This window comes from Zophobas morio, unplaced genomic scaffold (assembly GCF_036711695.1).
Source record: "Zophobas morio isolate AGI-343-1 ecotype UQ-CSIRO unplaced genomic scaffold, CSIRO_AGI_Zmor_V1 ptg000007l, whole genome shotgun sequence".
NCBI classification, from domain to species: Eukaryota; Metazoa; Arthropoda; class Insecta; order Coleoptera; family Tenebrionidae; genus Zophobas; species Zophobas morio.
The window spans coordinates 12010460-12025152 of NW_026972112.1; the positions used below are offsets into that span (position 1 = coordinate 12010460).

General features: G+C 31.6%; 1 protein-coding gene across 2 annotated transcripts; it reads left to right on the forward strand.

Annotated features, from left to right (window-relative positions):
* The first annotated feature begins 1744 nt into the window (after positions 1-1744).
* On the forward strand, positions 1745-14301 carry Vlc (vulcan). 2 transcript variants are annotated; one of them, XM_064049844.1, is made up of 6 exons: positions 1745-1971; positions 5240-5649; positions 11085-12005; positions 13081-13292; positions 13348-13479; positions 13528-14301. In XM_064049844.1, exons 1-6 carry the CDS (start codon positions 1943-1945, stop codon positions 13735-13737), a joined length of 1914 nt encoding a protein of 637 aa, XP_063905914.1. In that variant the 5' UTR covers positions 1745-1942; the 3' UTR covers positions 13738-14301. The 2 variants fall into 2 exon arrangements, with proteins under 2 accessions (XP_063905914.1, XP_063905912.1); XM_064049842.1 differs by lacking the exon at positions 1745-1971 and adding an exon at positions 2356-2518.
* The last annotated feature ends 392 nt before the right edge of the window (positions 14302-14693 follow it).

Genomic DNA, 14693 nt, shown 5'->3' on the forward strand with positions numbered 1-14693 from the left:
GTGACATCTAGTGTAACTGTCTAACGTTTAATATTGTTCCAGACGTTACCTGCAATACCGTCCTAGTAGATTGTAGCTGTCATTTCGAAATGACATGTCCTGTTTTTTTGACGTGTGGGTTGTACATTAACTTATTTTGCAGTGAGTGTTATTTAGGTCACACCCTATTGAATTAAGAAATTAAAGTTGGTGATAAAGTATTCCCACGACCATATTTTGGTTCGCAGAAACAGAATTCATAATTTTTTCACGGTAAGTCATATTATAATGGGGGCATTTGACGTAGGTACTCATGTTTTTCGTTAAATCTATTTGGTTGATTTCTTTTTTTAAACAAAAAAGAACATTTAGAAATGTTTTCTTTATTAGTTCGCCGGTAGTCGTAGTTTGGAACGTTCTTTTCTGCATAGAGTGACTTTTGCATGCATTTTGGTATGTAGGGCACTATACTTTTTGTTTTTGCTTTTTAATGCTTATATGCTTGAACATTGTACATACTTTTTTTTTATAATGAGAGCGCCTTTACTTTTTGTAAGTTTCGAGTTCTTTTACAAACTAGAGAAAGCGTTTTGGTGACGTGCCGGTATACACAACATAAATTGACTATTAATTCGGCTTCTTGAAAAAAAGTACTTTCTAGAATTTTTCGAAAATGTAACCATTTAATTTTATTAAGTTCAGTTCTTAGATTAAAGTGCCAAAAAGTCTAACAGTCTGTATGTAAGTAGTTAGACCTTGGTTTCTAATCGCTGTTTTAACACTACGTAATTATAAAAATTTGCTTATTATTATTATGCGATTTTTATTATTGTTGTCATTATACGACCCAGTATTTTTAAATACATAATTACGTTTTGTCTAATGGACGTAAGAGAGCATTGTCTAGAAATCATTACACTCTCAACTTTGCTCAAAAAGAAACTTTGTATACTGTGTATTTTGTTGTGAACCTTACAGGTAACAGACACTTTTGTCACAGATTAATAAGTTACTGACAGCTAGTTCATTCAAAGAAAAATTAACTTAATTTCGCTTTATTGCACCAGTTCTTTTTTGAATCGGGACTCACAAAATATACTTAATAGTAAAACCTGTCATACGTTCAAATTAATTCATTAATTTTACTTCACGAACCCTACCATTACAAAAAAGTAACTGGACGATTTCTTCGTGTACACTGAAATCTATTTTATTTTATTGTTGGATAAATAAGTTAACTATACAGACTTTCCGCATAATGAAAGCTTGTTTAAGTAGGAGTTTTTTTGAAATCTGAATATGCTGTTTAGCAATACTTTTGCTCTATGCGCATTGCAGTTACAGAACTGACATATATACGAGAATCTAAATCGCATGTTTTTCTAAATAACTTAAACTAAAGAGTGTCCGCTCCACAACACATCACAGTATCTACATTTTTGTTGTACTTCGAATATTTCATTAAACACATAGTACTATCAACCTTTTGTAGCATTTAATGTAGCTAATAAAAAGTAAAAGTTTAATGGAGGATAAAATTTCTCAACTTCAGCGGTGAGTTTCTGTAGAAAATGGTATTTAAAAATCATCATTCAACCGTTTACTAATTGCTTAAACCTGTTGGTGACCTTTCAGTAAAGTATTATTAATGGCAACAAGGTCTCATCCCCTCATTGAACTTATCGGTTTTGCGTTGGCTTCCTGCACCACGGTGTAGAGACACCGTGAAATCCAATGGACTGAACGTATTGGATCATGATTAGTATATTCCTAGGTTTTCCACAGATTGGTTGGAAGTTGATCTATTTCTTCCTACATTTTTTTTTTATATACAATCTAAATATGGTAACTAGCCACATGTGATTTATTAACCGAACCGAAAACACAACAAAGTGATTAAATTACCTTATTCTAATCGAAAGCTGAATTTGGAAATTTACAAGACTTGAAATATTTAAAAGACATGTCAGCGATTTCAGAAAACTCCACTGGGTAAGTTTTTAGAAAGAACCTAGTAAAGTTACAGTCGCTTGTGTAACATATAATTGTCGTTTCGTTGCTGAATGGTATTTTTTTGACAATAATAGCAATAATTTAGAAAAGTTATTTCGTTATCTCCCCCGGTAATATGAGATGCACGTAGGTATACAATAATTTTACCTTGCTCGCCCACTTTGAAACCAGAAATGGGTGCATTGCCATTGCTTATTATTATTTTCGCCAAGGGTATGCCTCAGTTTGCATTTTTCGAAGGTTTCATGTGCAAATTAGGAATAAAGTAGATCCCGCTGCACGTCTTAAAACATCATCTCGTAGCAGTTGCACATTTAGTGTCGGAATAGTTTAAGGGGTTGCTATAAATAAACTGAAAAGGGAATTCCTAAGTCTCCCGTTCTAAAATCAGTTCAACCTGATTCATGCTTGGAAATGTGCACACATTTTCCACACAAATGAACCGTCAGTTTTGCGGTATTAATTTTCGTTTGAACATGGGTAAACGCCGCCGTTTAAATAAATTCATTAGTAAATGGATTAAAAGGTATTTCTTTAAATGCATGCATGTTTTTGTTGTAATTTTAATTAATTGATTTTGCCAATGCTAACGAGTGACAATGTGTGACGCATTATGACTTTGAATTGGTAATATTGTGTGACTTTGTTTAATCAATGAACATCGGTGTAGTCGATAAAAAGTAGTGGTGCTATTTTCTCTCGCTTGTCCATACCATTCTGAACAGTCTTTGTTACATAAATTTGATTTTGTTAGTGTTGAGCATGATGGAGAAAGACATAAATGTGTCATAGGTAAATGTTTATTTTAGTGTAGTTGTGAGTTTCCCTGATTTTTTTTTTAATGTAGACAGAATTGAGACAATAATTTCAAAAAATAATTATATTTGACTGTTACTATTAATTCTGTTCTTATTCTTATGAAACGGATTAAAAAAAATTACGATGACTTTTTTTTTGTGAAAAACAAATGTTTAAATGTATACATTTTTCTGTCATTATTCGATATTATTAATTAGTAGACAACAACAAACTATTTTTTAGTACATTTCGGTCAATGAATTATAGGTTGGCATTATTCTAATTTTCGCCTACTTACCCGTGTTTGCATAATATTGTATGGTGATTAACAATTTTATGGAGGCGAATCTGATTAACATAATTTTTGCTCCAATAATTTTTTACCAGGGACCAAAAATTATTCCATTTTAAAAGTTGATGCAGCTTCATTACAATAAATATGTACCATAATTTAATTTCAATAAAGTTGCTATGTAGTTTCACATTTCAGTTATAAATCAAGTGATTTATGCGCATCATTGTGTCCCCAGGCATTTATTTATGTCATTGATTTTTTTAATTATTGCAAATTACTAACTCTAATCGTCAGGTTTATTTTTATCTCACCACTAGACTACAAGTGGATCACCTTGACTATGATTTTGCAAATAAATTAGATCAATTTTGATGTTATTTAGATATTACAATTAAAATGACAAGTGTTTTATTTTCTGGTCTAACCAAAAGTATCGATATTAAAACTGCAAATATGTTAAACACACTTGTTTATGTAAAAAGTTATGATTGAATTATTTAAATTCACGTCACAGACATTTTGGAAGGATTATTGAATTTTATTAATGTTTTATACCTGTATCGAGTGCTTCCTTGCAGATGAAATTGCTTTATAGTTGCTAGTTGTGTAAAATTGAATGGAGGAATTATATAAAATTATTAAATGGTGTGCTTCTATTGTTGTGTAAATTACCGTCTATTGTTACAGAAACAATACATTTTAACTATCAATCGAAAAGTAAAAATTTATCATTATTTATAAGTTGATCTTGTTGATAATAAATGTTCCACTTTTAATTAAAAAAAAACAAAAAAAATCACACCGAGGATTCATTAAACTAAAATCTGTCTTTATGTATATCTCGAGACAATGTATACTTCAAGTTTATGGTTGGCTTTAAAAAAAAATGGGAAATAAAATTTGATCCAATGTCAATTGAAAATTTAATTTGTCAATTTATGTCAATTCATATCTATTTGACAGTAGTATCTTTTAAAAAGTAATTGACATTTCTGACACATAAGTGGCAGTTTTTTAACCTAAATTCCACAAAGTCTAAGAACTTTTTCTGACATTTCCCGTTTCTTTGAAGCCAACCGTACAATCTAAAATTCAAAGTTTCATTTGGGTTAGATTTTTTTTTTCAAAAGTCCAGCATCTATCGTTTTAAAAATAAATCCCCTATCACATGGAGAAACATGGACGTTTTATATGTAACAGTTGCATTACCTGACGTCAGTTTTCTGTCTTATATCGTTTTTGATATAATTAAAATCTAGTGCCCTTGCTGTCTAGATAAAAAAAATTGTTACTATTATTACTAAAGCTATGTTGCCACGTATAATTTTGATAGAAATTGCGACGTTGGTGGACTTTCGAATAAGAGACTCTGGTGGATTCATTACGAGGTCGAAATGTCTAAACATCTCTGACGGTTTTCCTTTAGCCAGCGGCATCCATACTACATGTATCATATTTAAAAATCAATGTCTCAATTATTTATGGAAATTTCGGGACGCAGTTTTCACCATTGCTTTCAGTTTACAAAACTATAAGTCACGCGGGAAACCTTGTCGACTTTTTTGTGAAAAACGAACTACAATCAAAAGAAGTTTGTGTCGAGAAAGCTGCTTTTACTGTCTCATTTCCGACGAAAAAACGACAATGTTCCACACGTGCCTTATAGAGTTTTGAAAGTTGAAAACAGTGATGAAGACCGCGTTCCGATATTTCCATACATAATCGTGACATCTTCACCCAAATACTAAAAAGTAATCTAATTACATGAACTGCTCTTGTGTTGTACAGAAAAAGTTGTGGTGATGGTGGTGAAAAATTATCTACAAATTACTATTCTAAACTGAGAAAGAAAAAAGTTAAAAGGAAAAAATTTGTGGAGAAAAATGTATCTATATGTCTATAACAAAGTCACATATCGCTATTTCAAGTTTTTTGTAAATATTTTATTTTTATTATTATTTTTTAAAAAGCTGCCATAGTTTCTAGCAAATGCACCTTCTTTGGTTTGCCGTGTAGCACGCTTAAGCACTATCTGCGTTTTATTTTCACCTTCCGCCTGCGACTGCAATCCCTCCGTCGTTGCCGCTTCCCATCTGTTTGCACGTCGTCGTGGTGTGTTGGTAATTTATGAGATTGACGGTATGTTGGGTGCAGTGACCTGCCGGAGGATCGTTCTACGGTGCTTCTGCTCGGCGTCACCAGGATACCGACCTCACCGTTGCCGGCCCGTCGTCCCTGTACCCTCCCCCTCGACCCCAACCCTCCCCTATCACCACTTCCCGCAGACGCTTCCCAAAAATCGTCGGCGCAGGCACGCCGAACGTCGTTTTCGACGAGGCGACAACAGGTCGCCAGGAGAAGTTCGTCGGTCAAACGGCGGACCGAAAACGTAGAAAGCAGCGACGATTTGGGGAAATGCTCCCGGGAATACTCTGCCGACGCTACAGTCACACCTTCTAATTGCGCTTCTTGTAATGAAAACGCTTCCGAAACGGTGATGGACCGATCTGTGGACTCCATCGGGACTTGCTCCCTCGACGTAGAGGCCTCTGCTGATCTCTCAGGTAGAACGTTTTCTGTGTGATCTATCCAAGGATGCGATGAAAAGTTTACAGTTGATATGCTAGCATATGTGCTCTCGCTTTTAAAAAAGCTTTTTGCTTTGAATTAATTCGTTTTCGAGGGTATGCGTTTCAACTAATTTTATGTTGTGTCTTCTGGTAATAATAAACTGTTACAGGTATTTAGGGCTAGTTGTAGAAAGCAGGTTTGTCTGTAGTTTAAACTTGCTGGCCTACACTGGTCTTACTGTTGTTTTAACGTACCTATAGCATTCGTATTGAAAACACGTTACTATAGTTGCAATAAGGTTAAACCACATCCAATTCCGTTATTTAAGGCGAGTTGTACAAATTTAATAAGGTTGACTTCAACTTTTTGTTATGTACCTACATACCGATAATAACATGTTAACATAATCCGTGAAATCAGATTGTGATAGATTAAAACCAGAGCGGTAATCTGCTCATTTCCGAAAGAGAATATTGATTTTAAAATCCTGTTGGAGCGGTATTTCTTAAGGGATTTTAACGCTGCTTTTCAATGTATGATAAATTCCAAATATGCATAAATAATAAGAACGAGGAACCTAGCCAGTGTTACCGATAAAATAAGAATAGCAGGAGTAACTTTTGCATTCTTGCTCTGAGAACACTGAAGTTTATGTATGACAATAAAGGACAAGGATGTATCTCTAGGTCGTTTACCGTTTCGCCTGTTTCTCATTGCCTAGAAGATTTTCTGCAAGCTTAATATAAAAACGGCACTTTCTCTTACTGTTGTTTCTGTCATGTTGTTCTTTTATCAAATTTTTAAATTAATAGTAATCACCGGCAAGTAGCATCAAGTAAGCGTTGGCGGAAACACTGGAATTGTGAAATGGGGCAGGCCAGGGACAAGTTACTTTTCATTTATCATGCCATAATTCCAGCTGTAATTAAGTGTTTTAACTGTATTTATAAGTAACAAAATACATTACACATTAAGAACAGCAGTCATGAATTTAAACACGACTTTACATTACATTTAAGAACGCAAGCTATATTTCTCTCCCCCGTTTTGCGCACAAAACGATGAGAAAAATACCTTTTTCGTCGATCTCCAATTTGAGGACGTTTTTTGTTGATCGTAACATAAAAATCGATTATTACTTTCAGTTTATCATAGACGAACAACTATGGGAACAGATTTTATAAATTTATTTATAAATTGGTTAAAAAATATTTGTTTTAAGTGTTAAATTTATCCTGTTTACTTCCCGAGCTTAAACTATGGAAGTATTGTAATAATAGGATCCATCCGGCGAATGGCCATTTTCGTGTTTTCTCGACGTTTCAGCACAGTATCAAAAAATAGGTCTCCCGTTTCCGTTTGTAATGGTAAAACGCTAACCAAAATTCGTTTAATTATTCACACCAACAATTTGATGACGTTGCGTCACAGTTTTACGTGGTAATTCTCTTTAAATTTTATAAAATAACGTATCCCTGTACTTGTGGTTCATGAATCCGCCTTGATTTTTTACCCCAGATTTTCGCAAAAATTCAAAATATTTTTTTGCCATCAAACATGATAGTGTTCACGTCAATTTTGTCCTTCACCGAATAACTTGGTCGTTTTCGTTATCTTTTAAATGTGCGCTATTAACACATTTAATTAACGTCTGTTTTGAACACAGTTTTGTATGCACCTAAGTTGTGGAAAATATGTGTAATACAATACCCACTCCCAAGCAAACTGAAGTTAATGAATTAAACGACTTACTGGTGATAATTATTCAACCAATTTAATTTCTTAATCACTTAAACAACTTAAAGAGTACATTTCAGCTATAAATATCCTACTCGGCTGATTTTCGTCGAGGCTCGAGTACAGCAGCCCTAGTGTCTATTATTGATTATATTTCACGTGATAGATCTTTCTAAACATGATTCCTTAGATTGTACCACTAGTTCTACCTTAAAAATTGATTTCAAATGTGTTTAGTTTCAGAAAGAAATTTTCTAATATATTACTGTTTGCAATTTTCTTTGTTTGGATTCTTAATCATTTTAGTGAACTCCATAGTTTTATGTAGCTTAAATTAAAATACTCAAGTATATGTTCCTGTCGGTCAAAAGGTTACAAAACTAAACTGAAAAAATTTTGAGATTTGTTTTTAATATTACCGTACCCGCGCTTTCAGTATATTGCACATTATATAACTAAGATTCTTTAAAGAAATTAAGCAACTTTTTACATTTCGTAATGTTCGTTAAAAAGATATTAGAAAATCATGTTTCGAAGATTCCAATTTAAAATGGTTACAAGAAACGAAACTAAGGAAAGAAATTTAGTATATGCTGATTAACAGTTCATAATACCTGTTCATAGAACTGCAGGATCTCAGCCATTATTTTCTTATTTAACACCACATATAGCTAATGATTTATTGGAATATTTAAATACAGGTAATTCTGCTTTAAAAAAGAAAACACTTCTGACATTTTAAGCGATCATGACATCAGAGTTAGTATTAATAGATTTGAAATGTGGCAGGATATTATTTTCTCGGGCTGTTTTATTACTCTTTTTTTATTATACTGTATTTTATTGTATAATTGAGTCTTATTGTATATCAGTTATATACTACTTATGTACATTGTAACTTTTTTCTCATTAATACTTTACACACTGAAAATACATTATTTATGAATTCTTGTAAACTTTCGTGCATTTTAGAGAACATGAACAATCTCCCAAATACTTAAACATACCTAAACTGTTGCTTCTTTTTGTTCTAACCTGGTTCTTAAAAAATTAAAAGTCTATAAAGTAAAAAAAAAGTATTAATGCATTTTAGATGGGATGTAACGGGATGCGTATAATATAGAATTTGAGGCCAACCGGTTCGGTAGTTTCGAAGATTATCTCTCTAATGAAAATGAAAACGGAAGATTTATTTTTTTGAACTCTTGGGACCATGAAACGTCGAAAAAACAGGAAAATAGCCACTCACCGAATGTATTTCATTATAACACTTCCGTAGTTTACGATCGGGAAGTAAAAGTGGTAAAAATGATTTTTTATAGAATGTAGCCACTGAAAAAAGTAAAATATTCCCGTGCTGTATTTCTTTACTGACTTTGAAAATATGAAAACTTATAAATAGTCGTCAATGGAGCGTAGTGGAGATTTAGAATGAATAAATTTAATTTCATTATCTATGCAATTTACAACTGATGTGTTGTAATAACTGTTTTTCTTTACCTTAATTGCTAAAACCAACTAATTATTATGAATTTATTAATTATTTTCAACGCAAAAACGTCTACATCTTTTTGTTATCTACACTACGGCAGTGTTATAGCAGCCAAATCTAGTAGCTATAAATGGAACAATATTTCATAATTTTTTACAGCTGTGTACTTAGTTATGTACACATAATTATGCACTCCATATTTAAAATTGGAACAAAAATCTTACGTTCTCGTTATTTTTGTGTCTAATTTATAATTTTGATATTTAATGTTTTGCTATAAATTTACTTCACAAAACCAAATATGTACCAAAATACTAAACACGATACTGCCGAAAAAAAACCTATACATTTACTTTGGATTTATAAACTTTTGAACAAGCAAAATACCGATAAAAAGCTTATTTATTCAAAAATGTATTCAAATTTCTCCAGCCTGCAGATTATTATTGTTTGTAACAAGTCGTAAAAATTTGTTTCTACAGACACGTATTTTTAAATTCATGATTATTATTCAATAAATTTTAAGTGGTATTTTGCGTGATTATATAAATTGATTTAAGGTAAAAAGTAATAAATGAATATTTATTTTCTGTAAATGAAACACATCTTCCAACCCACCGAGCCCATTATACAACGTATTATTGACATCCATTCATTTGTTTCAAGAGAGGATAGTAACAGCTGAACAATGTTGGCTGTGTTTCCATAAATAGACTCGTTCTATCGTTCTGCTTCAATCATAACAACTTCTCAATTTTATGTGATACACCTATGTTATGGTTCAAACTTTAGAAAAGGGCAGTTGTTCGTAATAGATTTGTATTTTTTAAAAAACAAGTTTGTCAAAAAAACTCAATTTAAAATTTTCTGGTATCGTAAAAATCTAGTAATATAGGATTATTTGGAGCTAGAATTAGTATTCATATATTCTTGAATTTTGAAGGTTGTTAGCCAAGCAATGACTAGTGTTTTTTATTATTTTGTGGGTAAAACTAAATTGTGAAGGTTCTTGTAAAATCGATACCTATCAGCAAAAAATAAGGCGCACACTTTTAAGTCCTAAAAATTAACAATAACCATATTCAATACCTAAAGTGAAATGATCACTTTTCCTATATAAAAATGTTTCACATTTCAATTTGACTACGTGCCATATCGGGAACTACCGTACTAATTTCAATTAAACTTTAATCATACTTTTCAATTGATAACATCGTTTCACAATAGGTTTAAGTAAATCTCACTTTAATGATAAAGATACAGTTCAAATTTAATTGCAACGTCAAACATTTTTTATTATTATTTTGTTTTTGCTCGTTGACAATACACCAATAAATAACAAGTGATTATAGCATTAAATTAGACAGATTCCCTGTTTTCTAAAATGCAACAAATCTAGTTTCTCGGATAAATTATAAAATTTGATTTTATGAATTTTATTTTTTTTTATGATAATCTCTGTAAGTTAAAATAAAAATAGGTGTGGAAGGATTATGAAACTATATGTAAAGAAGCATGCTGTGCGTATGTTTAAAGTGAGATTATATTAATAAAAGTTAAAATAGGTACTTACAGAATAATACCAGGCAAAACTACTTTATTCCCAGCATTGGTTATCTTATATGTTAAAATGTATCAAAATTCAAACCTGCATGTATTATACAGCAGTCAACGACGTAGTGTTTATTAGATAAAAATCGTTTTCTATTTAATTACGTTTAAACAGCACTTCTTTTATTTTATAAATTCTCGATTCTAGGTCCCGAAATGTAAAACTCCTTCGATTATTTATCACAACTCCACTTAATATTTTGTAAAATTTTTACCAATGTATTTATAAACTGCTCCTTATCTGTCACCGAGTAATAGTTTCCTACAGTAAGAAATTGTTTCCCAGTAATAATTTATTCAATTAATTTTAAGAACCAAACAATACAAGAATTACTCTTATGCATTGTAATAAATAAACCGGAAACTGCTAATCTATATTAGTGAGATCATTAATGTAAATTTTTTAGTTAAGTGGTTATGCTTCACCGAATTTCTTATACATTTTTAATTCGCTGACAGACGTTTTTGGTTTCCGCCGATGTCGAGCAGTGCTTAAATAAAAATAATTAATGAAACGCCTCTAGATAGCGTTACTTATTAACTCTCATTTGAGTCTTTTTTCCTAACGTTTAATGTAATCTATTACAGATTGGTCTGAAGCCTCATCTGGTGGAACGCTTCGAAGTGCAAGCCTGAAAACACCTTCAAGTGAACATCATTTGCCTTCATATTTGAGTTTAGCCTGTACGGTCAACGGGTATTCAACCACAACTAATTACGATCCTGGTCGTCTTGCTCGATCACGTGACGCATCACCGCATCGTCTTGACCATGACAATTTAACACCGAAAAACGTTCCAGCCTATTCCATCCAAAACAATCTATTGTCACCCCCAAATCTAGTTCCTTTACCTACTCATATAAAACCCAAGATGACTGACAACACCTTGACACAACAGTACCAGAGCACCAAAACCATGGCTTTTCAAAAGCACAGCGAATCTCATTTTGCTGCTAATTTATTTAGTAAAGATACGATTGACGCTTGTTATGATCATAAACACTTGAAAAAGTGCGTTACGTACGAAACAAAGAGCTTTTCAAGCACCGTTAATGGCCAAACTAAATGCACTTTAGAGTCCACAGTTAAGGAATACTCATCAAACAATACCGAAACTAAATCTTTCATTCAACAGAGGGTAGAGCGCTTGTATGGTCCAGGAGCTTTAGCGCAGGGATTTTTTGTGATGAAGCGTCAAAAACACCACGAATCTGAATCGGAAAGTGACACTTCCGTAGTGGATGTTAGTAAAGGAGAGAATGAGACAAATGAATCACCAATGAAACAGAGTACTAGCAGTCCCGCTTTACCAGTTTTAAGGCATCTAAGACCTGAGTTTAGAGCTCAGCTTCCTATTATTAGTATGAGGAAAGGGATGGAAAATTCTATGCAGAAAAGCAGCACTGTACCAACTTTAAAAGAAGAATCTAAGATCAATGGACATTCTAAGCAAATTGCGAGTAGCGAAGGTGATAACATTGCCAAATCCACAATTACCGAAGAATCAGGTAAGATCTTGGATAAATCTAACAGATTCGTGAGTTCTGAATTTCTAATTTATAAGTTTGACTAGTCAGGAAATGAATTCTAAAAATAAAAGAGTCGCATTTATTTATTTATTTTTGTTTACTTGCTTATGACAGTAATTGTGGAGTAAATATTAAGAAATAAATTAATATTTAAGCAAGTTTTAGAAACTTTTTTTAATTCATGAGAACAAGAGAATTTGCTGAAGTTCAGTGCAATTTTTGGTTTAATAATCCCACTTAAATCTTTGAGAATTTTGCTAGTAAATTATTCTTATATAACAATGTTATGAATAGTATTTCTTTAAATGCAACCCGTTCTTAAAATCATAATAATAATTATTATAAGACCTATTGTTATACTGAGACATTTCTTATTCTTAACTCTGAAAAAAAATATAAACAACCACGGATATATATCATCAAAGAAATAGAACAAATTAATTTTAACTGAAAAGAAGTTAAATATCTCATGATATGCCGACGAAAACCCAATGTCTTTCATTAAAAATGACCAACTACTTTAAAATTTCTTGTTCTGCAAAATCAAGTATATATTGCTGATGTAACTTTTTTTTTTAATATATCAAATAGTACAGAATTAAAAAGTAGCGGTATATTATTATAAAATGTTTAATTCCACTGATAGAGTCCAATAAATGCGTACAAGTAGAGATAAAAGAAAAAAAAAAAAGAAAATGTAATGTATGTAATTATTTTTAGTAACAACTGGAAGTCATTTACTATCTGCTAGACGCCCCCATGAATTTGTTTCTACCTTTCAATATCGTCAGTCCATTTTTATGTTTTGTAAAAAAATTACATAACAATTGATACTTGACAATGTCAAAGTAATTGTCTCATCAATCAAATAATCATATCTAACAGTTTTTTTTAATGTGTAACTTGGTTATGTATTTCTCCTAAATTTCCGTGATGAGTGTAATAAAAGTAATAACATTTCCTTTTGAACAAGTTTTTGGATCTATGAATTTTGTTATAAAAAAGTTTTTGTACCTCTTAAAACATATTTTTAAACGAAATGTTGCACACACAGGTGAAAAGGACGGTCACTACTTTTTGAAAATACTGCAGAATGAAACAAATCGACTTTTAAAGTTGGCAGACAACGTAGAACATGATTTAGAAAACAATGAACTCTCAGAAGAAATAGTGGGAAAAATACGTTCGGCATCAGGGAAAGCCCGTCTCTTGGTGTCGCAAAAAATGCAGCAATTCAAAGGCTTATGCACAAATAATATTACTCAGGTAAGGAGATTGTTTAACAAAGATTTCTCGTTTATAATTGTATTGTTTTTGATAGAGTGAAAACGAAGCTTTTCCAACTACCAATGAAGATTTACAAGGATTTTGGGATATGGTGATGCTCCAAGTGGATCAGGTGGATGCTTTATTTAAAGAAATTGAAACGTTAAAGAACAATAATTGGACAGAGGTAAGAGTTTTATTTTATTTTATGTTGTAAAATAATTGGAATTTGTAGATCAAGCAAGAACCTGTAAGCAAAGCTTCTACTAATGGAAAAACTCGAAAAGTAGTCAATAGAGTGAAACCAACGTCCACAGTCAATGAAGAAGCTCGAAAAAAGCGCGAAGCTCAAAGGAAACAAATGATTGAAGAACGACGAAAAGCTATGAAAGCTCAAAATAAGCCCGTAGAAAGTATAGAAATATTTGTGCCTGAAACAAGCTGAGATTTATCAAACATTTAGAGTATATTAATGAACAAATAAATTATTTATGGGGTTTTTTATCTATATTTACTGACTCCGTTAATATTTTGTGAAATTTATCTAGAAAATAGTTCATGTTGGTGTAAAACGTTGCTTAAAATTACGTGAGCATTAATTTTTACTCGCTGGATTTTATATTACATGGATACAAATATCTGAATCTCACTTCATATCCTTATATACAAATGTTCGGATATTTGTAAACGTGGCCAAGTTTTTGAAAATGCGTCACAATTTCTTGTTGAATTGTATTATGTATCTCTATGTTTAACTTGCACTGATAAATTCATGCCAAGACTGAGTTTAAAATTTACAATCAGATAGATAGTTTACAAAATAAAATGTTAACCAAATAACAATATATAAATACAATAATGTACATTCCCAGTGGTCCTCACATAACTGGTGTAATTTATTAACAACTTTTTACCCTTACCGTGTGTATTTAAAAAATTTATTCCGTGGTTATTTATTACATTATGTGCTGAAATAATTGAACCAATAAAATCTGACTTACACGTGAAATTTTCATTTCTTTTTATGGCAAATTTGGGTTCCGTCAAAATATAATTGTTATAAATTGTGTTCTTTATACACAAATGCTTTTAAACGTACTGTTTTTATTTTTGTAATTCTTGTTATCAGGTGTTGTTAAAATCTTTGTAAGAATTGTATTTATTCATTGACTGGATAGGCTGATTTCAAACATCATGTATTAAATAAATCATCATTATTTACCAGTCATAAAAAAACAATTGAATTCAGCCTAACTGACAAAAATTAAGTGTTTTTATACTATTTATTTGTATCTCCGGTTTAATAAAAATTTACTTTCCTTTATTTTTGTATTCATAGTTCCTTAAATAATCGGCTATATTACTACAGGACTAATATTTGGTCATAAATGTGGTTTGGTT

What these genes read in the sequence shown, in the direction of transcription:
- Vlc (XM_064049842.1), top strand. Translation starts at nt 2,397, where the DNA reads ATGCTTGGAAATGTGCACACATTTTCCACACAAATGAACCGTCAGTTT. An exon ending in GGCCTCTGCTGATCTCTCAG is followed by an intron (nt 5,650 to 11,084) that starts GTAGAACGTTTT and finishes AATCTATTACAG; the next exon opens with ATTGGTCTGAAGCCTCATCT. An exon ending in GCACAAATAATATTACTCAG is followed by an intron (nt 13,293 to 13,347) that starts GTAAGGAGATTG and finishes TGTTTTTGATAG; the next exon opens with AGTGAAAACGAAGCTTTTCC.